This window comes from Ursus maritimus, unplaced genomic scaffold (assembly GCF_017311325.1).
Source record: "Ursus maritimus isolate PB19 unplaced genomic scaffold, ASM1731132v1 scaffold_7, whole genome shotgun sequence".
Lineage (NCBI taxonomy): Eukaryota > Metazoa > Chordata > Mammalia > Carnivora > Ursidae > Ursus > Ursus maritimus.
The window spans coordinates 25,288,225-25,310,896 of NW_024426885.1; the positions used below are offsets into that span (position 1 = coordinate 25,288,225).

The 22,672-nt window shown below is 37.6% G+C and overlaps 1 protein-coding gene and 1 pseudogene across 2 annotated transcripts in view; both read left to right on the plus strand.

Annotated features, from left to right (window-relative positions):
• The first annotated feature begins 7,056 nt into the window (after positions 1-7,056).
• Positions 7,057-22,672, plus strand: part of PCGF6 (polycomb group ring finger 6) — a 31,720-nt gene continuing 16,104 nt past the window's right edge. For both annotated transcript variants that reach the window (XM_008686570.2, XM_040624528.1), the window contains exons 1-7: positions 7,057-7,489; positions 8,231-8,330; positions 8,421-8,517; positions 9,292-9,347; positions 9,448-9,507; positions 10,393-10,501; positions 15,427-15,454. In XM_008686570.2, coding sequence (XP_008684792.2) covers positions 7,133-7,489; positions 8,231-8,330; positions 8,421-8,517; positions 9,292-9,347; positions 9,448-9,507; positions 10,393-10,501; positions 15,427-15,454 — 807 coding nt within the window. In that variant the 5' untranslated portion in view covers positions 7,057-7,132. The remainder of the gene's footprint in view (positions 7,490-8,230; positions 8,331-8,420; positions 8,518-9,291; positions 9,348-9,447; positions 9,508-10,392; positions 10,502-15,426; positions 15,455-22,672) is intronic.
• LOC121101281 lies at positions 10,510-14,077 on the plus strand (annotated as a pseudogene).

The window sequence follows — 22,672 nt, forward strand, 5'->3', positions numbered from 1 at the left end:
CACAAGCAGGGGGAGTGGGAGAGGAAGAAGCAGGCTCCCAGTGGGGGAGCCTGATGTGGGGCTCAATCCCAGAACGCTGGGATCACGCCCTGAGCCGAAGGCAGATGCTTAACGACTGCGCCACCCAGGCGCCCCTCAAGATCCTTATTTTAAGGATGCCTGGGTGGCTTAGTAGGTTAAGTATCTGCCTTTGGCTCAGGTCATGATCCCAGAGTCCAGGGATCAAGTTCCACATTGGGCCCCCTGCTCAGCAGGGAATCTGCTTCTCTGCCCCTCCCCTGGCTTGTGCTCTCTCTTTCTCTCTCTTTCACTCTCTCAATTAATTAACTAAAAAAAAAAAAAAATCCTTATTTTAGTTGCATCTGCAAAAGTCCTTTTTCTAAATAAGAGCATTCACAGAATGCAGATTTGATGTGGCTATCCTTTGGAGGTGCCTTTTTCAGCCTACCACATCCCCTTTTTTCACCTAGTAGCCACAGTGACCTTTTGAAATATAAATTTATTTAAAATTTTACATGCCTGGGGCACCTGGCTGGATCAGTCTGTAGAACATGCGACTCTTGATCTTGGGGTCCTGAGTTCAAGCCCTACATTGGGGGTGGAGATTACATTAAAGAAATTAAAAAATAAAATCTTTAAAATTTTACATGCCTATAACCTCTCAGTGCCTTCCCCCCTGAGTTATCATAATATGTAAATTCTTTCCCTTGGTTCAAATCTCCTCCCTAACTGGAAGCCTATCTCTTCTACCTCAGCTCCCATTCATCTGCTCACACTTTGCCTAGGCAGCTGTTCCCCTCCACCTCCATCTTCTTACGGTTAATTTCCATTATACCTTCTCTCTCCACAAGTTTGACTACCAACTGGTGTGGTAGTTCACTTTTAATGCTAGCATATTAGTTGTTCTATGGCTGGGGTCAGCAAACTATAGTCAGTGGGCCAAACTTGGCCCACTGCCCTTCTTTATAAATAAACTTTGATTGGCACAAAATCAGAGTTATTTGTCTATATATTATCTATGGCTGTTTCTGTGCTATAGCAGCAGAGTTGAGTGGCTGCAGCAGAGGGTAAATGGCCCACAAAGCCAAACATATTTACTATATGGAACTTTCCAGAAAAAATTTTGCCGATCTCAGTTCTAGGCTATTGGTTTCCTGTTGAGTGCTCTCAGATCCACTATTTGGTTTCCTCTTTTCTCCAGATAGTCAGCTTTCTTCCAGGTGCTGTTGCTGCCTCCTCTAGTAAATTCTTTAAATTTTCAATAACCTGTGGTTGTTTGGTCTATTAAGTGTAATAGGACATGGTGTGACTCGTGGAACAGGCAGCAGACATCAGGCAGCCACTGGTCTTCAGTCATGCCAAATGAGCCCATCCTTATGAAGAGAAGGGGTAATCTCACCCATTTTGAGGGAATTTAAATGACTATCACATTTTTATTTTATGAATATTTATTTCCCCGCTCCTCCAGCTCCTGTGTCTGGGTCAGTGACAGGCCTTGACCCATGAACATGAATCTTCTTGTTCATGATACTCAGCAGGTGCCTATGCCCAGTGATGATTGCAGACTGGATACTTACATCAGCCTCTCTCTCTCTCTTTCTCTTCTCTGCCCTCCCCCTCTCTCCCTGTCCAAATATGCTGTTCTTCATGGAGCAAGATGAGTATGATCCATTTTTACAACACTGGACCCCTGACCCATCTCTTCTGTGGGAGCCTCTGCTTCCTGGGGTGTGTGGTTGGCTGATGCTTTATTCCCTCCCGTGTGAATAGCCTGTAGGACATGACCACTATACTCCACACTGCAAAGCCCTTCTGCCACGTGTGAGCATTTGTAGGACTTGAGTTGAAAAGCTCATAGCCTCCTTTCAGACATGGCTTTGACCTTTTCTGACTCCCGCCAGCTAGAGAGTTTGCCTCAGAATTCCAGTACTTCAAGTGGAAGAGCATCATATTTCTCACAGGGGAAAAGTGAAACAAAAACAGCAAACTCTCAGACCTGAGAAATTGTTGCTTGAAGGGCTGATACAGGATATGCAAAAGTTTTCATCTTTCAACTATTGGCTAAATGGTTCTCTACCTCTGTGGACCCAAACTGATCTTAGGGAGATTGTTGGTCCGTTTTAATATCTTCCAGCGGTTTGCCACAGGTTGGTTCCTTTTCTTTCCTCTGTGGGCACTCCTGATAGGGGTCTCAACTGAGAAGACAGGGGTTGCCTCATTGTGCAGAATATCTGGTCTGAATTAAGCTAAACCAACATTTAGGGCCTACTGAGCTATCCATACCCCCACCCCCAGTGACAAAATTTTGCTTTATATACTTTAAAAGATTTCAGAGTGCCTGGGTGGCTCAAGTCAGTTAAGCACCAGACCCTCAGTTTTGGCTCAGGTCATGATCTCAAGGTTATGAGATCAAGCCCTGGGGAGCCTGCTTAATATTCTTTCTCTCCCTCTCCCTCCCCCTCTGTCCCTCCCCTACTCCCTCTTTAAAAAAACAAAAGAGGGGCGCCTGGGTGGCACAGCGGTTAAGCGGTTAAGCGTCTGCCTTCGGCTCAGGGCGTGATCCCGGCGTTCTGGGATCGAGCCCCACATCAGGCTCCTCCGCTATGAGCCTGCTTCTCCCTCTCCCACTCCCCCTGCTTGTGTTCCTTCTCTCGCTGGCTGTCTCTATCTCTGTCAAATAAATAAATAAAATCATTTAAAAAAATAAAAAAACAAAAGATTTCGGGGCACCTGGGTGGGTCAGATGGTTAAGCATCTGCCTTCAGCTTGGGTCATGATTTCTGAGTCCTGGGATCGAGCCCCACATGGGGCTCCCTGGCAGGGAGTCTACTCCCTCTCCCTCTGCCTCTCCCCCTGTTTATGCTCTTTCTCTGTATCTGTCTCAGATGAATAAATAAAATCTTAAAAAAAAAAGATTTGAATCTCAGAACTATCAATGGAGACATGTCAGCACACATACATAAACTCTTTATTTTTTTTTTTATTTTTTAAGGACAGGAAGGGGCTATCTAACATTCCTTACACATGATGATGATGTGCACCAGACACGTATCTGTGCGTCCATGAAAGCATATCAGAAAAACTGTGCTTAATCTTTAGTCTCTCTTTCTTGGGTCCAGTGTCATTTTACATTAAGGCTTATTATTATTATTATTATTCAGGAATTATTTCTATTACACAATTTTTATGACCTCTTTTTTTAACTTCCAAGTCTTTGAACATAATTTTGAAAAGAAAAAATAATGGAATCATTTTCCATAACCATAATGTACTATTGTCATGTTTGCTAGTGTACTCACTTTTTTAAGCTATTACATTTAAGTCTGTGATTCATTTAAGCTAATTTTTGTAGATGGTCAGAGGTAGAGTCCAACTTCATTCTTCTGCATGTGGATATCCAGTTATGCCAGCACGATGTGTTGAAATTCTTGCTCTCTTAGATGTTTGGGGAACTTTGCGAGAAACCAATTGATTACAAATGTGAGGGTTTATTTCTGCACTCTCAGTTCTATTCTGTTTGATCTGTATGTCTATCATTATGCTAGTACCACAGTGTTTTGATTACCGTAGCTTTGTAGTAAGTTCCAAAATTGGGATGTGTGGGTCCTCCAACTTTGTTCTCTTTCAAGATGGTTTTGGCTAACCTTGGTCAATTTTTTGTAGCAACAACAACAAAAAATGAGTATATTCATCCATTGCCTTTAATCAGATTTAATATTATTCTTACAAAACTCTATAATGGAATTCTAAGGAGGCTGTTTGGGGATGGGGTATTTGGGAAAACACGTTTTAATTTGGGAAAGGTACCATGATGCTTAAAACCTCTGGAATCTGACTTGTTTCAGAGAAATCTAAAGTTTGATTTACTTTCACAAATACAATTTGTTGTATAACATCAGAACACATGATTTGTAGGACTTGAGCAACAGAACAGAATTTTAGATCATTAGCCATGTGATCCTTGAAATCAAGACAAAGCTGTGAGTTTTAGGAACCCTCATTATGTTAGCAAATCAGCACAAGAAATAGGTGTAAATAATATCTTCAACTCAAGTCCTGACCTTGACTGGAGTCTGTATTTTGGGTCAGAATTGTATCAGTAATTATTTATATAACACATGCATTTGGTGATTTGTAATGTTTTAATAATACTTTTTGAAATGAATATTGATACCATAAAGTCCTTTGTTGTTTGTTGTTGTTGTTGTTAGTTTTTTTATTTAAGTAATCTCTTCACCCAACATGGGGCTTGAACTCATAACGCTGAGATCAAGAGTCACATGCTCTTTTGAATGAGCCAGCCAGGTGCCTCAGCCCTTTGGTTTTTAATCTGCTTTTAAAAATTAAAGTATTTGGTGAATTATTTACTTACGAAGAAAGAGTACCAGGAAATCACTCCAAGTCCCAAGGAACACTTATGGATTTCTTGATTCCCCAGTCCCACAATATTGGTCATGGATCTGCTTTAAAAATTTCGTACCTGGAGGCATACTATCCTTCACAATCAACCAACCTCTGCCATCTCCTGGTGAATTAATGTGTGAAACTTTCATAATAGTTTTGAGATATGATTTTCTTTTTTTTCCTAAGTAGGGACCACACCCAACATGGGGCTCAAATTTACAACTCTGAGAATAAGAGTCACATACTCCACCAACTGAACCAGCAAGGCACCCCCTAGATATGATTTTCTGTTTGAAATGTCAAAGCAACACCTCTTCCCCCCCAAAAAAACACAACTCTATAGCATCTCTCTTGGTCTAATCATCATACCGGGAGTACAGTTACTGTTTGTGTTAGATCCACTTTTGCTATTTTACATTTACACCATTTTAACAAGTTAGCATCCAGGGTAAGAGGGAAGTTCTAGCTCAATCTAGAACATGATTCAATTCTGATCCTTTTCAAAATGTAAAGGTCCCTGATAAGTGCCAAAATATAACTTCGATGTGGAAACACACTTGGATCACAATGGAGATACAAGAAATTCTCATTTTGTGAAATAAATATATTCTGGAAGTCCTTGCATATTATAAATATCACAATTAGGCCATTTAACCATATGGATTAGTTGGTCTACCATAGAAACATGACCAGTAAGACATATATATATTTATTAAGAGATTTATTACAAGGAATTGCTTTACACAATTGTGGGGGCTTCTTAAGCAGGTCTGAAATCTGTAGGGCAGGCCAACATGCTTTAAACTCCTGGGAAGGATTAATGCTGCAGTCCTCAGGAAGAATTTCTCTTCCAGGGGAATCTCAGTTTTACTTCTAAGGCCCTTCAACTGATTGGATGAGCTCTGTTCAGATTATATAGGATATTATTTTTTACTTAAAATCAACTGACAGCAGATGTTAATCACATCTACAAATACCTTCACAGCAATACCTAAGTAAGTAAGTGTTTGAATCACTGGGCATCGTAGCCTAGCCAAAATGAAACATAAAACGACCTTTCACACCGTAGGACTGACAAAGCCTGCAGATATTTGTGTTTACCAACTAACCTGACACTACCCAGTGGCAATAATACAAATTCATAATTCATTCAGCTTGCCAGCTTTGAAAATATGCAATTCTTGATTGTATTTTTTAAAATTTGGGGATTCTCAATATTTCACATTGTCACACTATATATAAAGTAAAACTTTATTAGTATTATTAATAATATTTTCATATCATACTACATCAAAATTTTATAATTAAAGCTCATGGTACAAGTAATTCTTTTTTGTCAGGTAGCTCATACAATACTGAAAGGTTAGAAGCTATGCTTTTATCTAATGTAATCATGTGGAAGCTCTTACAGTTTTAGAGCCCAATAGGGAGAGTATCTCAGGTGTCTGTGTATGTCTGTCTCTTTCAATCTCTCTCTCTTCAATGTCCTCTTTCAATATCCTGGTCTAGTTCCCATTCCCCTCCCTCGAGGCTCTATACTCCTCCATGTAGGAGGAAACATTTCCTTCCTTCCACTTTTCGGATCTTGCAAACTTCAGTATCTCAGGCTTCACCAGACTTTGGGGACTGCAGGGGGAAAGGTAGAGTCTAGTCCAGAAGCAACGGGGGCACATTAAGTCTGGTTCAGTTTTCCCCAAACAAGCATAGTGACTTGATTTCCTCACCATTCCCTAAGAAATATGTACACCACTCCCAAATTAGCATTAATTTTACTCAGTGACAACGCAGTCTCTCTCAGATATGATTTTTCCCCCAGCATTATTTCATTAGGGAGCTTTTGACTCCTTTCTGAATCCAGCTTGCAAGCATCATGACATTAGCTGGCACTATGTTAGTCAGCAAGAATAAAGTACGCCAACTCCAAATATCTTTCCTAAAAAAAACTGGGGGAGGGAGACGAAGTGTGTGAATAGGTCTCAGTTACTGCTACAGTAGCCCTCCAGTAAATGTTTGTTGAATTAAATATAATGGACTTTCCTCTATGTGATGGGGACTCATGGATGGTCTTCGAATGGAGATTAAATTTCCATCCTGTGGCAATACAAGATTTAATTCTTCCAAATAAATAAACTTACATATTTCAAAATAGAGACGTCATATTTCCTAATGGAAATAATCTTCAATGAAAGAAACGCACAATCACTACTCAAATTTAAATCATTATTGTTCATAATACAACATCATTTTAACACCTATTTCAGTGCTCTGCGCATCAACTGATGCAGACAGAATACTGCTGTCTGGAACGGTACCAATTTTGTCATTTTTAAAAGGGAGTGAAGAGGGATGCCGGGTTGGCTCAGTGGGTAGAGCCTGCGACTCTTTATCTCAGGTTTGTACGATCGAGCCCCACGTTCGATACAGAGATTACTTTAAAATATAAAATCTTAAAAAAAAAAAAAAGTAAAACAAAAGGGAGTCAAGAGAGCGTCAACCTTCCAAAGGGAAAATTGGGTGAGCTTCTTCTAAACACGACCCGCAAGCCCTGCCCCATATCCACAGCGGCTCCGTGCACGCCCGCCCAGGTTTAGGTGAGGGGCAATGAACCACATTTCCCAGCGGGCCCTGCAGGTCTGCCGCGCCTGCGCACTGGCAGCGTAGGCAGGTAGGCAGAACTCCCGCGCTATCCAGCCGCCGGGCTTCGTCTCCCCCGGTCTCTATCCCCGGCATGGAGAGGGTCTCGGTGGTCGCGGGGAGTGCGGGCGCCGCCAAAGCCGAGGGAGCTGCAGCCATGCCGCCCCCGCCTGCGGTCTCCCCCCCCGCTCTCACCCCGGCACCCGCAACGGGTGAGGAGGGCCCGCCGCCTTTGCCCGAGGCGGGGGCTCCAGGCTGCTCCGGCTCCCGGCCCCCTGAGTTGGAGCCCGAGCGCAGCCTGGGCCGCATGAGGGGCCGTTTCGAGGACGAGGACGACGAGTTGGAAGAGGATGAGGAGCTGGAGGAGGAAGAGGAGGAGGAGGAGGAAGAGATGAGCCACTTCTCGCTGAGGCTGGAGGGGGGTCGGCCGGACTCAGAGGACGAGGAGGAGGTATTTATAGCCCGTGCCCGACCACGCCGGGCCCGAGGGGCCTGAGGGACGAAGCCAACCCTCCCCAGTAAGGGCCGGGCCGCGTCCCCAGCTCGTCGCTGCAGCCTTTGGCACTCGCGTCCACCTCCACCCCTCCCTCTCAACCTGCCTAGGCATGTGGCGCGGACTGGTACGCGCCCGATTCCCTGCCGACTCTTTCTGCGATTATTTTGTAAATAATTATTAAATTATGCCAGGCGGGTAGGCGCCAAGGGTACAGTGCTCCTGCCTTCCAAGAGCTTACAGTCGGGCAGGGAAACAGTCCATTTCTACAGGGTGTTCAGAGGATGGTAAACCCTTCCCTATCTCATCAGTCTCTAATTGGGAAGGTTTTTTGTTCGGTTTCTTAATGCGGTAGCGCATACATTATCAAGTTGGTAACACCAAACAGTCAGAATTGATATATTAAACGTAAACACTAGTATCTGGAAAGTTTGCCCATTTTGTAAGTAATTCATAAAGTAAGATGCCCCTCGTCTGGCAATATACAATATATCCAAAAGAATGAGAGCTTTTTGAAACATTGGTTTATATTGTGTTATAGTAACTTTGAGCAGGATTTTGAAGGGTTGGAGGTACTGTAGCATGTTTCCGTGTTGCAAAGTAAGTTCACATTGTTCGTAATGAAATGTGGGGATTATTGTTTAAGAATATGAGAAGGCAAGGACTTCTAATTTAAAACTATTTCCATTGCATTTCCAGCGCCTCATTAATCTCTCTGAGCTGACACCATACATCTTGTGTTCCATATGCAAAGGTTACTTAATAGATGCAACTACCATTACAGAATGTCTTCATACGTGTAAGCATATAGTTCACATTTTGAACTAATACATTCAATTTTTGAAGTGTCTCTAAAGCATTCTAATTTAAAAATTTTCTTTTTCAATAGTTTGTAAAAGCTGCATTGTAAGACATTTTTACTATAGCAACAGATGTCCAAAATGCAACATAGTGGTACATCAGACACAACCTCTTTATAACATAAGGTGAGTGAAATATATAAGTAAAATTTGTATTTTAAATACACTTTTTCTGGAAGCTTCTAGTTGTGCAGTTGGGAATAAACTCTTGACCTGTTTCAAAAAGGGAAGTACATATTCTCTAAAATACATATAAGAACACTTACTGTGTACCAGGCACTGTGATATCTGCTGGGGACAAAAAAATTAAAAAGCACAGGCCTCTCTTTTTGAGGATTTTAATTCCATCACTCGAGTTAATGAGACTAATTTAGGGCTTATCATTTTGGGGATATTTAGAATTCTGCTTTTTAAAAGTAATGCCTGAAACAACTGGCCTCTTTAGAAAAACCTGTGTGTCATAGGTCATTGTGGTTTGTTTGTTTTTTTTTCCAAATTTTCGGTTCATACTCCATTTCCTAAGGGAAGAAAAATACTAAAAGTGGATTGCTTTCATTTGTTCAGCAAATACTATTACATTTTTACTCCTTTATAGAAGATTGCTTTGTAGATGACACACAGAAGTTGAAAATACAGTCTCTGCAAGGGAATAAGACCAGTACACATGGAACAATTGAGCAAACCATGCAAGAGTCTGTGATTACTTATGATTACATGTGATTCATTTACTTGAGGTTATCTCAGGTGAGAGCCAGTGCTACCTAAAAGTAATTCACTTCTGAAAAAAGAGATATCCGCTCCCAAGAGAAAACAGTTGCAAAGAGCATCATTCACTCTCACTCTGTACCAAAATGCATTTTGCTGAATTCTGAGGTATTCTCCATCCTTTCCTTTTATTAGGTTGGACCGACAATTACAAGACATAGTGTACAAATTAGTGATCAATCTAGAGGAAAGTAAGTTTGTTTTATTACATAGTTGTGAATCCCAGAATCTCTGCTGACTCTACTAGTTACATTTTAAGTGTAATTTAGTCTGTGTTTTATCATTTTTTAGGAGAAAAAAAGCAAATGCATGATTTCTATAAAGAAAGAGGTCTAGAAGTACCTAAACCTGGTAAGTTTGGGTGTATATCATAACGCATTTATAGATTAAAGAATACTAACTTAATAAAATTTACTCCCTTTGAGGTTCTTTTTGGTGATAGCCAGTTATTTTATGATCAAAGAGAAAGATTATGAAGGTAAAGATATAGTACAATCCAATTTAATTATTATAAAAATTAAAGAGTATAGGCTCTGGAGCTAGACTGAGTTTGATCCTAGCTCTGACACTTTCTGTGTGATTTTGGCACATTACTTCAATGTTTCAGTTTCCTCATCTAGAAAGTAGGGAAAATGGTAACATTTCATAAAATCATTGTAAGGATACATTGAGTAATACAAAGCACTTAAAACAGTGCCTGGAACATAGTAACTGTTCAAATAGTTTTTGTGATGTTGGTAATGTCACAGTATAAAAGTTAGATAAATTTCTGTTTAAATCCTGGTTCTTCTATTTACTACATATTGCCTAATCTCACTTTAACAGTAATCTCAGTTTCTTTACAGTTTTAACTGTTAAAAAAAAAGAGTAGCTATATACTAATGAAATTATAATAAGGATTAAACAAGAATGTGCATGTACAGTGCTGAGTATGAGCCTTGAGCCCTGGCACACAGTAGTGCTTGTTAAAGATTAAACATATCTGTTGTGTTATGATTATCTCTCTCTGTGGCCCTGAAAAGTCAGCCACATATGTCTGTCTTCCATTGTGGAGTGGTCTCCAGGTGCAATTTCACTGGCTTTGACAGATTAGTTAATGTTATTAAAGAAAGGGAGATTGAGTGCTTTATGATCTTTTAAATAGTCAACATACTTATAATATGTGATTATTTTTCAAAGATCTCAATTCATGAAATTTTTATTCTAACTCAACTTTTTTCTTTGGCTGTTAAATAGCTGTTCCACAGCCAGTCCCTTCAAGCAAAGGAAGATCTAAGAAAGTCCTAGAATCAGTGTTTCGTATTCCACCTGAACTTGATATGTCTTTATTACTAGAGTTCATTGGGTGAGTACCCTAAACCTCTACCTCTTAACCTCAAAATAAAGAATTTGGTAAGTGCCAACAGTTACAAAATTATCCTGAAGTCAGGTAAAATCAAGTTTTTCTGATATCCTCTTAAAAAATTAATCATGAAATGTTTAAGACTTAGAAAACGATCTAAAGAATAGTACTACAACCACTTGTATCACCATCATCTGGCTTAAGAAATAACCCATGCTAGTATGGCAGAAGCCTTTGGCTACCTCTTCCTGTCACTCCTCCCTTTTCTTGGAGGTTAATAACCACTCTTCTAAAAGTAATGATCTCCATTCCCATGATTTTTAAAAAATGTTTATATCATGTATTAATCCATAAGTAATATGTAGAATTGCTTTTGTCCATTAAAAACTTTATATGGTATCACTGTGTTTTACAACTTGCTTTTTTCACTCGGCATTCTGTGATTCATCCATGTGGAAATGTGTAGCTCTAGTTCGTTCATTTTCATCGTTGCCTGGTAGTCCCTCAAAATCAACATACCATAATTTCTTTTCTTGTACTATTGAACATTTAGCTTGTTTCCATTTTTTTTACTATTATAAATAATGTTGCTTTAAATATTTGTGTACATACATATGTCCTTGTGTGTGTGTGTGTGTGTGTATACATACATATACAAGATAGTTCTCTGTAAGAGTATAGATTTGCCGCATCTTAGCATATGTTTGTTTTTAACTTTACTTGGTTTTGCCAGTTTGTTTTCTAAAGTAGTTGTGTATCTTTCTAATTCATATAAACAGCTTCTTTCAAACATTTTATGTAGCATATGGTGTACTCCATTATATTGCAACATTGTTAAACACTATCATGATCACAGAGTTGGCATGTATCAAACTGCAGTTTTCAAAATACTTAAATAGTTTGCAGAATAAACTAAAATGCCTTTTTTGGAAAAAAAAACTTTCCATTTTATGTCACTGATGACTACTTTACTTTTTAGTTATTTCCTCCTTTTAATTTTAGGTTGCCTGTATCACTTACTTGTATCTAGTTTGTGCTATGTTGTATTTATCTCTTTATGTAGTCACCCTATGTTCTCAGCTGATATTAAGGACCTCTTAAGGCCAGAAACGTTTCTCATGCCTGCACAAATCCCATGTAGTAGTGGTTGATAATGAAATAAAAATCCCTTTGGAGGAATGAACAGAAACTGTAAAACCAAACTTTAAACCAGCAATTTCTGGTAATAAGGAATGTGTTCCAATCTAAATGTCCAAAAGGGACCTGGTTAAATAATGGTATATAGCACATGACTATGTGTTAATGTGACAGCGTATGTGCTAATATGGAACAATCTCCAAAATAAGAGAATACATAGTGTGTTCCTATTTATTTATTTTAAAGACAGTGGTGGAAAATATGTGCATAGACATATATTTTACATGCACAGACCATTCCTGAAAGGACATATAAAAAAATGGCAGCTAGTTACCTCTGGAAAAGGGCAACGAAGGGAAAGTCTTACTTTTCATTGTATTTGAATTTTTACCATGTAACTTGATTTTTAATAAGTCTATTTAATTAAAATTTAAAAACCGAAAGGAATTTATATTTCTAAAAAATATTTTGGGGAAAGGTAACATTTCCTACAATGCACGGTAAGAACTGATCAGCTTTTTTTATACATTTTTTTAAGAGTGGCAGGGTTGCAAAGATAGCAAATATGTGACGAGTATGCCACCATTACCTCTTCCTTTGCCCACTGCAGAAATCAATAATTAATCATGGCAGGCTTTCCTAATGGGTAAAACTTGACCACAGTACTCAAGGCAGTCATTACCACTTACCAAACTTATTATATTATTAATACATTCCCTGCTATAGAAAAAAGAGCCTTCATGCTCTTTCCCTGCTGCCAGTCGCCAGGAGGCTGAGGCTCAGGTGGACTCAGTTCGGTTCCACGCAAAACCCACCACTATGGCCGAGGAAGGCATTGCTGGTGGAGGTGTAATGGACATTAATGCTGCTTTACAAGAGGCGGTGAAGACCGCGCTCATCCATGCTGGCCTAGCTTGTGGAATTTGCAAAGCCACCAAAACCTTTGACAAGCACCAAGCCTATCTTTGTGTGCTTGCATCTAACTGTGATAAGCCTATGTATGTCAAGTTGATGGAGGCCCTTTATGCTGAACACCAAATCAACCTAATTAAGGTTGATGACAACAAGAAACTAGGAGAATGGGTGAGCCTCTATAAAATTATCAGAGAGGGAAAACCCCATAAGTGGTTGGTTGCAATTGTGTGGTGGTTAAGAACTATGGCAAAGAGTCTCAGGCCAAGGATGACATTGGGGAATACTTCAAATGCAAGAAATGAACAAATAAAAAACTTGGTTCTTGTTCCAAAAACAGAAAAAAAAAAAAAAGCCCTCACTTGGAATAAGGGACCTAGATTTAAATCCTAGCTTTTGTATTATCTAGCTTTGTAAACATTAACAAATTGCTTTTCGTTTATTCACAAGATGTTTATTAAGGTCCTGCTATACGTACCAGCACAGCATTCTGCTAGTTGTTGAGAATACAGTTTGAATAAGTTAGCCATGGCCTTTGCCTTCATGGAACTTTTAGTTTTAACTTCTCCGAGCTTCAGCTTCCCTATCTGTAAAAAGAAAGAATTGAGCCTTTTATGTTGATGATTATGATGAGTAGTCTAACTCATAATATAGCTCTTTATCTATTTTCAACTGGTTGAGGGGAAGAAAGCTTCCAGTGTGGCAAGGAGTCCTTTTGAAAGAAAGCTTCCAGAGGCAAAGAATCCTTTTGAAGTCACCAGTCCCCAGAGTTCACTACATGGGAGAGCTTTTATGTTACCACAAAAGTCAGGCTCCTGAGGGTAGCCCATAGGCAGCTCTTTCATGGCAGGACAAGTGGCAGAGGAGTTTTAACCTGATGCAAGTACAAAAGCAAATTTGGTCCAGCTTTTGACCCCACTTAAGTTGGAGGAGAAAAAACACTGAGGTAGGTTCAGCCTGTGAACAGTGATTTTTCAACCACTGGAATATGAAGTTAGATTTCCCCCCTAAATTAGGTACGCGTGTTTCGTGATCTTTAGATAGTCTTCTACTTCTCCTTTTTTGTTCTTCAGTTTCCGTGTGTAAAGTAGAAGATGATAAAAAGAAATAACTTCAGACAGGCCGTGTGGTGTGTATAGAAAGCATACCCTTTGAAGAGTCTCAGTAACTCAAGGTGTAGAACCCTTGGGATGTAGCTGAACTTCTCTCATCATCAGTTTCTGTATTTCTGAATTGGGGATTATAATAGCAACTAACAGGATTGTCCTAAGTATCAACTTATGGTATTCCTGCCATGTCTAACTATTACCAATATATGAATATTGAAGTAATGCAGGGTATTCAAAAGTAAAAGTTAAAGTAGTCTGTGGTGCTGTAATTTGTACATGTGCCTAGTAAAGAAAATGGACTCACATGACATAAGTGTGATACAGTAAAAATTTCATGCAATCTTAAACTCAGTAGCATGTAGTGAACCAGGGAGATGATATCCAACTGTACGCTGTATTACTCCAACTAGAGTACTATGTTCAACTCTGAGCAGTACATTTTAAGAGAGATGTTGGTAAGCCAAGGTGTAACCAGAATAGTAAAAGGTTTGAAAACCATGTCATATGAGGTAAGGGAAGGAACAAAAATAATCTGAAAATAAAAAACAATCATAAGCCCCTTAAGTTCATTTCAGATCTTTAGAGGATTATCATATAAAGGAAAGATCGGGTCTAGTTCACAAGACTACCAAAAGGCAAAACTAGGACTAGTGGGTGTAAGTTACAGGGAAAAACTTACTGCTTCAGTGCAAGCAAGCAATTTCTAATGAAGTTGCCCACAAATGGAATGAACTGACTTGTCAGATAAGAAGCTCTCTTATCTCTTCAGGTTCCTAAGCAGAAGCCAGATGACCATACATCATGGATTCTATAGAAATTAAGTCTTGTAACAAATAGGGTATTTTATTTTACAACTCTAAGCTTATATTATATATCTTAGGTTTCTATTATATCCATATATATAATATTTGTATTGTAATATTATTTATAATATAGCTTATATGTTGTATTTTAATATATTTCTCTATTTGTATTTTAAGAATATTCCATAGATGATGCAGTTGTGATCTGGCCTACTCTTCACAACATGATAGGGAAGAGAAAATGTGGATTTTGATGCTAGGTACACCTGAGTTTGAAGCTTTATCATTTAATAGCTCTGTGACCTTACACAAGTTTTTAAACCTCTCTGAGGTTAATTTTCCTCATCTATAGAAGGGGAATGCTAATACCTGATATGCAGGGCTATTATGAGGACCAAATGAAAAACATGCATCCTATATGAAGACCTAATATAATGCCTGGTACATAATAGATGCCCAACAAAAATTAGTGCCCCTTGTCTCCTCATGCCATAATCGATTTAATCAAGAAATCTCTTTGTACTTCAGGGTGAAGAGCAAACTGAGTAAATCATGCCCATTATTGCTATAAGTAAAACAACAGGAAATCTAGCAGCCTTCTTGTAAGAAATGTATCTTGTAAGGGTTACTATAAGGAAAAAAACACATTAATTATGATAGAAAGAAGTTTTTACTTTAAACTGGAAAATGTTAGAATGCTACATGCGGGGAAATCTAAATATTAAGGATATACTTTTAACTCCTGGAAGGGCACAAAGTGGTGTAAAATAGTGGCTAACATTGCCTTTGCCTTACCACTAGGTGGCAGAAATGACAACTACATTTATTTATTTTGTAAAGGGTTAGGTGATGGTGTTTTAAAATTAAATTGATATTCTTCAAATATTTATATTGATGTTATTTTTCTGTGTTGTATGATTTAACGTATAGTTTAAAATGTTGATTAATTTTGCTTTCGTTTTTTCAGTGCTAATGAAGGCACGGGACATTTTAAGGTATTTCATTTTTATTTACTTCACAGGAGGCCCCTATAGTACACAATTAAAGAGTCAGATTAGCAGTCATGTGGAGATTGTTTTCCATTACAGGAGTGTTTTATAAATAAAAGTTGTAGAAATATGAAGTACATTCAGTAATGCTCTCATAATAAGTTTATGAGAAGAGTTATTAAGTAGGGATTTGTTTTTAATTCAGGACAGTGGTCTAAGAAAACAAGTGAGAAATTTTTAAAACTCTAAAACCAAATACTGTGATAACTTGGTGACTTTTAAAAATATTTCAAAGTATTTTTTGCATAGTTGGCATTCAGAGTTAAATATGAGCTTAAATTTTTATTTGCATGTAACATTTTGGGCTCAAGGTAAACCTGCCCTGACTTGTTTCAATCATTTACTGAAATTGTAGAGGTAAGAATGAAGTCCTTTGTTAATGTACCTAAGTTCAGAGTTGTCTTAAAGGCTCTATTGTCACAGGTCCCATTGTATACAGTGTTGCTCCTATAGTCCTATAGTATAAGTCATTCAGGAAGAGGTAACTTCTCCTTTTTTTTTATTTTTTAAAGGTAACTTTTTAAAAAGGTCTAAATCAGGCCTTATAGTTCCTTGTAAATATATAGGAAATAGCTGACTTTGATCTGTTTAGATTTTTAGTGACTTTTTCAAAGTCTGTACTAATACTTGGGTGAATTATACCTGGTCGGGTATACTGTTTTGTGAATATGGTATTGGCTTAGAGACATGAATTAAAGCATAGGAATAGATGGGTACTTCTGTGGATGAAGTATATTATAGATGTTTCCCAGAGATCAGTGTGATGGAAGGAATACAGTGTTAAGTTTGGTAACTTTGAATTTATTCTAAGTTGTAAAATATCAGATTTATGATGATTAGGAAGTTCTTTCCTAGTAGTATGGTGGGTGGGAAAGTGGCATATAAGTTTCTGTATGGGACAAGTACAGTGTCATATGCTCCTAGAGTTTGCCGAAGATGTTTGTCCAATGACTTGTAGTAGCCACACAAACCAACAGAGTATAAAAACTTCATGAAGAAAGAACTAGACATTAAGTTGAAATATTAGCCTGTTTCTTCCACAGAAGCACATGTGGACCTAGCATATTAATGTAGTTCCAATCGTCACACATTAGAAAAATATGATGGCAATACCACCTGTGAAGTATTCATGCCAAAACAAATGTGAAGCTAATCACACTCCTAGATTTAATTACTAATTTACAAGAAATTCAGGGGACAAAGGAACATGTTAAATGACACTGTAGGAATATAATAAGCCACATCTAGACAGTGGAAAGCTACAGCACATTTAGTTTCTTCAGAATAAAAGAGAGAGGTGAAGAGGAAACATATAGATAGAACATATTATGGGGCGCCTGGGTGGCTCAGTCGTTAAGCATCTGCCTTTGGCTCAGGGCATGACCCCGGGGTCCTGGGATCGAGCCCCGCATTGGGCTCCTCCACTGGGAAGCCTGCTTCTTCCTCTCCCACTCCCCCTGCTTGTGTTCCCTCTCTCGCTGGCTGTCTCTCTCTGTCAAATAAATAAATAAAATCTTTAAAAAAAAGAACATATTAATTAAAAGAGACTCAAGAGATATAACTAATTACAATGTATGGAGTTTATTTGGATTTGATTTGAAAAATAAACTTAAGTATTTATGAGAGAATAACCCCAAATTGGAAACAACCCAAAAATCCATCCACTGGTAAATGGATAAACACAATATGTTATGTTCACACAGTGGAGTATTATTTGGCAATTAAAAGGAGTGGAGTACTGATAAATGCTACAACATGGATGAATTTTGAAAATATTATGTTAAATGAAAGAAATCAGGCACAAAAAGACCACATAATGCATGATTCCATTTATGTGAAATGTCTAGAACAGAGAAATTCATAGAAGCAGAAAATTCTATAGATTGGTGGTTGCCAGTCTCGGGGGAGAGCGGGAAATTGGGAGTGACTGCTAATTGGTTTGGGGTTTCTTTTTGGGTGATGAAGATATTCTGAAATTAGATAGTGGTGATGAGTTGCACAACCCTGTTTAAATAAACTAAAAACCATTGAATTGTATACTTTAAAATGGTGAATTTAATGATACATGAATTATATCCCAATAAAGCTGTTAAATTTTTAAAAAGTAGCTAAGCAAGATCCAGTGGGAACTTAGAATGAAAGTATTGTTTGTAATATATTTAGTGTATACATTTTGAAAGTACAAAAATATATCTGGTAAAAATATTACATGCAAAAATTAGAATTCATAGTTTGAGTTCATATTTGGTTATTATATTTTTTCACAAAATCTTTGTTTTATTTTTATTCTTTCTTTAATGACAGCCCTAAAAGCAATAAAATCATTTCCTGCTGGGTAAGAAATTTGAGACAATTGGTGAAATTTGAACATTTACTAGATATTTTCTGATATCAAGGAATTTTAAAGTATGGTAATGGTATCATGTTTTTAAAAAGATCTCTTATCTTTTAGGGATACATACTGAGGTGTTTACAAATGAAATATGTCTGGGGTTTGCTCCAAAACAAATCTGGGGAATGGGGGCCAAGAAGTAGTTACAGTGGGAAATGGGTGTGGTATATTAAAACAAGATTGGCCTTGAGTTGATAAAGCTAGGTGATAGGCATATAGAAGTTTGATTACACTGTTCTCCCATAGTTTTAAGACATTAAGTTTTCAGTTTTAATTGATGATACAGACGTAATTTGAAGGCCTTATACCTGTGAGAGATGATGAACCTCTTTCAGAAACAAATGATCTTATTAATTCTGCATTTTGTGACGATTTGTACTTTCCAAAACAGTCTTATACTTTCTTAGTTAATAGATTAGCAATCTTACTGTTTTTCTTTTTATTCTGTCATTTTAACAGAGTTCTAGTTATAGCTTTTGATATTATAGCTTAGTATTCTCTACTACTTAAAAAGCTGTTTTTATATCTTATCTTTGAGTTTAAGTATGTCTGTCTAGGTGTTGCCTAGTTGTTAAACTTTTTACCATGTAGACCTGTAGCATGAAAGTCATAAATCCTATTTGCCACATTCAATTTCATAGTGTTTCACTAGGCAGTAATAAAGTCCAGATAATTTTTCTCGTCATTTTTTTTTAACTTTTAATTACAAAAAAAACCAAATTTTTTTTTTGAGAGAGAGAAAGAGCACATGTGGGCAAGGGGGGAAGGATAGAGGGAGAGAGAATCCTAAGCAAGCCCCACACGAGCTAGATGTCATGACCCTGAGATCATGATCTGAGCCAAAATCAAGAGTTGGATGCTTAAACCAACTGAGCCACTCAGGCGCCCCATTAATTATGAAAATTTTTAAACATAGTGAAAAGTAGGACCTCCCTGTGTCCATCACCCAGCTTTACCAATTAACTAATGGCCAATTTAATTTCTTCTATACCTCTGTCCACTTCCCTTCTAGTATTATTCTGAAACAAATCCCCAGCATATTTCAGTATTCTTAAAAGATGAGTCTCTTTTTTTAATGACCATGTATCATACCAAAAAAAAAAAAAAGTTAAAAAGTGTCAGTGTCATGAAAGATAATAAAGTGGCAGAGCTATTCTAGATTAAAGGAGATTATAGAAACATGACAACAAAATGCAGTGTTTGAGCCTTCATGACATAAGAACAGTTTTTAAAGGATATTAGTAAGACAGTTTATAAAAGAATTTGGACTATTTAGATAATTGTGGTATTTTAATGTTCAATTGCCTGAATATATAGTTTCTGTTAATTATATTGTGGTTATATAGGAGAATCCCTTTATTCTGAGAAGATAACTGCTAATATGTTTAGGGGTAAAATATCTGTCTGCAAATAATTCTCATGTGGTCCAGCAGAACATTGACATGCACATATACACATATACATATAAATTAGAAGAGATAAAGTAAATATAGCAATATATTAACAGTTCGTAAACTAGGTGAAAGCTATCTGGGTCTTTCTGGTACTATCTTACAACTTTGTAAGTTAGTCATTTTTCAAAAGGTTGGGGATGGTGAATGAAAAAGAAATTAACGATTTCTTACTGTCAAATATCTACTCAGTGTTCAGATTTTTAATTGTCTCAATCATAGTGGGTGTTTTCTCTCTCTCTCTCTTTTTTCTTTAACACTTTAAAACAAGATCCAGATAAAGTTCACACATTGTGATTGGTTGATATGTCTTCAAATCTGTAGGTTTTCCATTTCTTTTTTCTTCCAATTCATTGTTGATGAAACTGAGTCATTTGTCCTATAGTTTTCTACAGATTGGGTTTTGATGTTGCATTGCCATGGTATAATTTAGCATGTATTTCTGTCCTCTGTATTTCCCAAAAACTGTTAGTTAAGTCTGAGTGTTGATCACACAGGTTTGATTTGAGGGGAGCAACACTACTTCATAGGTGGTGGTGGTTCTTTCCATCTAGAGGTACATAATGTCTGTTGTCTGGGCCTCTTTATAATGTTAGCAGCCATTGGTGCTCAGTGGCTAAGCCCATTAACTTAATAGGGTTTGGAAAATGATGCTATCATTCCTTCCTTTTTTTTTTTTTTTTTTGAGATTTTATTTTTAAGTAACCTCTAACCCAATGTGGTGCTTGAACTTACAATCCCAATATCAAGAGTCACATGCTCCACCAAACGGAGCCAGCCAGGTGCCCCTATCATTCTTTCTTTTATTAATTGAAACACTTCTATAAAGAGAAACTTCCCTTTGTTTGGTTAGCAAGTGGTATAGTTTATACAGAAAAAGCAGGATAAATGCTTGATTCTTTCCCTTTACTTGCTGAGTTCAGAGTAATGAGTTGGTTCATTAGCATACTCCAGTTATGACCAAATAGGTTCTGTTGTTTTTGTTTTTACTTTAATCTGAACTCATGAATTTAAACATATTTGTGATTTAAACCCATTTCATCGAGCCCACCATCAGGCACCCTGCTCAGCGGGGAGTCTGCTTCTCCCTCTCCTCCTGGCTTGTGCTCTCTGTCACTATCTCTGGCTCTCTCTCTGTCAAATAAATTTAAAAAATCTTTTAAAAAAATTTATTTCTAAAATAAATGAGCCCATTTCAGTTATTTTATTTACCGATGTTCAAATTGTCCTTCATAGATATCATAGTCTGTGATATTTTCTTGCTATCTGATATGATAAGATGTTACTTGTACATCTGTTGTCCCCCAGACATGGAATTAGTCCTTTCTCCAAGGTGTCCTAGTTCCTTTTGGTGGTTTTTAAAAATTGGAATCTGGCTACCAAGGGTTCATATAGCTACTGGGTTCATAACTGTTTCTAGGCCTCTTCAGTTGACAGAGATAGGAATTTTTCCAAGGTAAAATATAATTATGAGTTGATACCATCTTTTTAAAAGTTCTTTTTAGTGGTATGCATTGTCTAAAGCAAGAAAATAACCAAATGTCTCTTAAATCTTCCTAGAGATCTTAAACTAGCTTATTCAACTTTCTTATTGAATTGACCTTTTGTGTTAGAGACGGCAGGGAAGATTGCTGTGTTTAATTTCAAAGAAGTGTAATTCTGTGGATTTCTTCTTTCCAATTTATTTGCAGATGGTAGGAGGCTATTAGGTGTAGCAGAAAAAAAATGAGTTCACTAGGTAAGAGCTGGTTTTAGAGCTTTAAATGAAAAAAACAAAAACAACCCAAAACCAAATTGTTTTCTTAAAAACTGGATGTGAATTATATGGGGGGAAATATCCAGTTAACTTGTGAACCTGGGGCATGAGGACTAAGGTTAGCCACCCTAGCTTTGAAAGCCAAGACTAGTTGTTTTCTTTCAGGTATTGGCACATGTCATAATTGTGTTCTGGATAATCTAAACAGTACAGTATTTATAACTTGAGCTAAGTTGGATTAATTTTAACAAACACCTGGGATAAGGTGCTCACCAAGAATTTAAGAAATAAGGGAAATTGGACTGTCCTCTGCTGGTATACCTGAGGTAAGCCCAGGAAATTAACCTTCAGAAATGCACTGGTTGCCAGACAGGCATAGCTAGATAATTCACAATAGCAGCTTCTTAAGGTCGTTGATGGGATTCTCATGCTCATCAGGCATTGCCACCTACAGTGAGGTATTTTCTTGGGGACCGCACCTGTGGGATGGCCGTACCTCCTCCTCAGGGCGGCTGCCTTAGCGTCGTGAGATGATTCCTGTACCTCCATTAAAAGAACATGAAGCTTTGCCATTTTTGTCTAGGTTATATCAGTATCCCATGGTGACTATTAGGCCCTCTATAAGAGTCTAATTCTTTTACATTAAGAGTAAAATGGTCACAATATGCCAGTAGTAACTATGTGCCAGGAATTAATAGGTATCTACATACATCAACTCACTTTCCTCTTGATAAATTTATGAGGTGTAGTAGGTGCTCTTATCTCTTTTACAAATGGGAACAGAAAGGTTCAGCAACTTGCCTAAAGACTTAGAGCTAGGAAATGGCAGAACCCCAAGCTCTGTAGCCAAGCGGGCTGTTTCTGGAATACCTGCACTAAACACTTAGGCTACCTGCTACACTGTGGTAATAAGAGATAGCTTTATGGTAAGGAAGGATCTTAAGAAACCACATTACAGGAAGGAAAGCTGGACACTGTTACATATGAAACAAGTGTTGCCTGACCTAAGTCCTCTGGTAGCCATTTTGGGCTCCCTGTCTTTCAGTGTTGAAAACACTGCTCATGTTTTCCTGAAAGGTACCCTTTTAGTTCTCATTACCTCAGCTTTTCATTTGTATTAGATAGTAGCATCCTTAAAATTGCCTCAGAGACAGAGTAGCTGGTTAAGCGTTAGTTTCTGCTTTAAAACCCTGAGGCCTCTCCACCTGTCACCTTAGACCATTGGATCCGATTCCAGCCGCATGTCTAGATGTTAATCTTTTTATTTTCCCCTTAAAAAAGAAAATCCTGTATTATGGAAAATTTTGCACTCATACAAAAGTAGACAGAATTGTAAAATGAATGCCCATGTATACAACTCAGCTTCAGTAATTATAAACTGATGGCCAATTCTACTTCCTCTATATCTTCACCACTTATAATATCAAAACAAATCCCAGATTATATATCATTTTTATCAGTAAATAATTAGATTTATTTCTAAAAAATAAGGACTTTTTACAAACATAATAACGATACTACAGTTTTAAAAACAAACAGCAATTCCTTAATCAAATATACACATG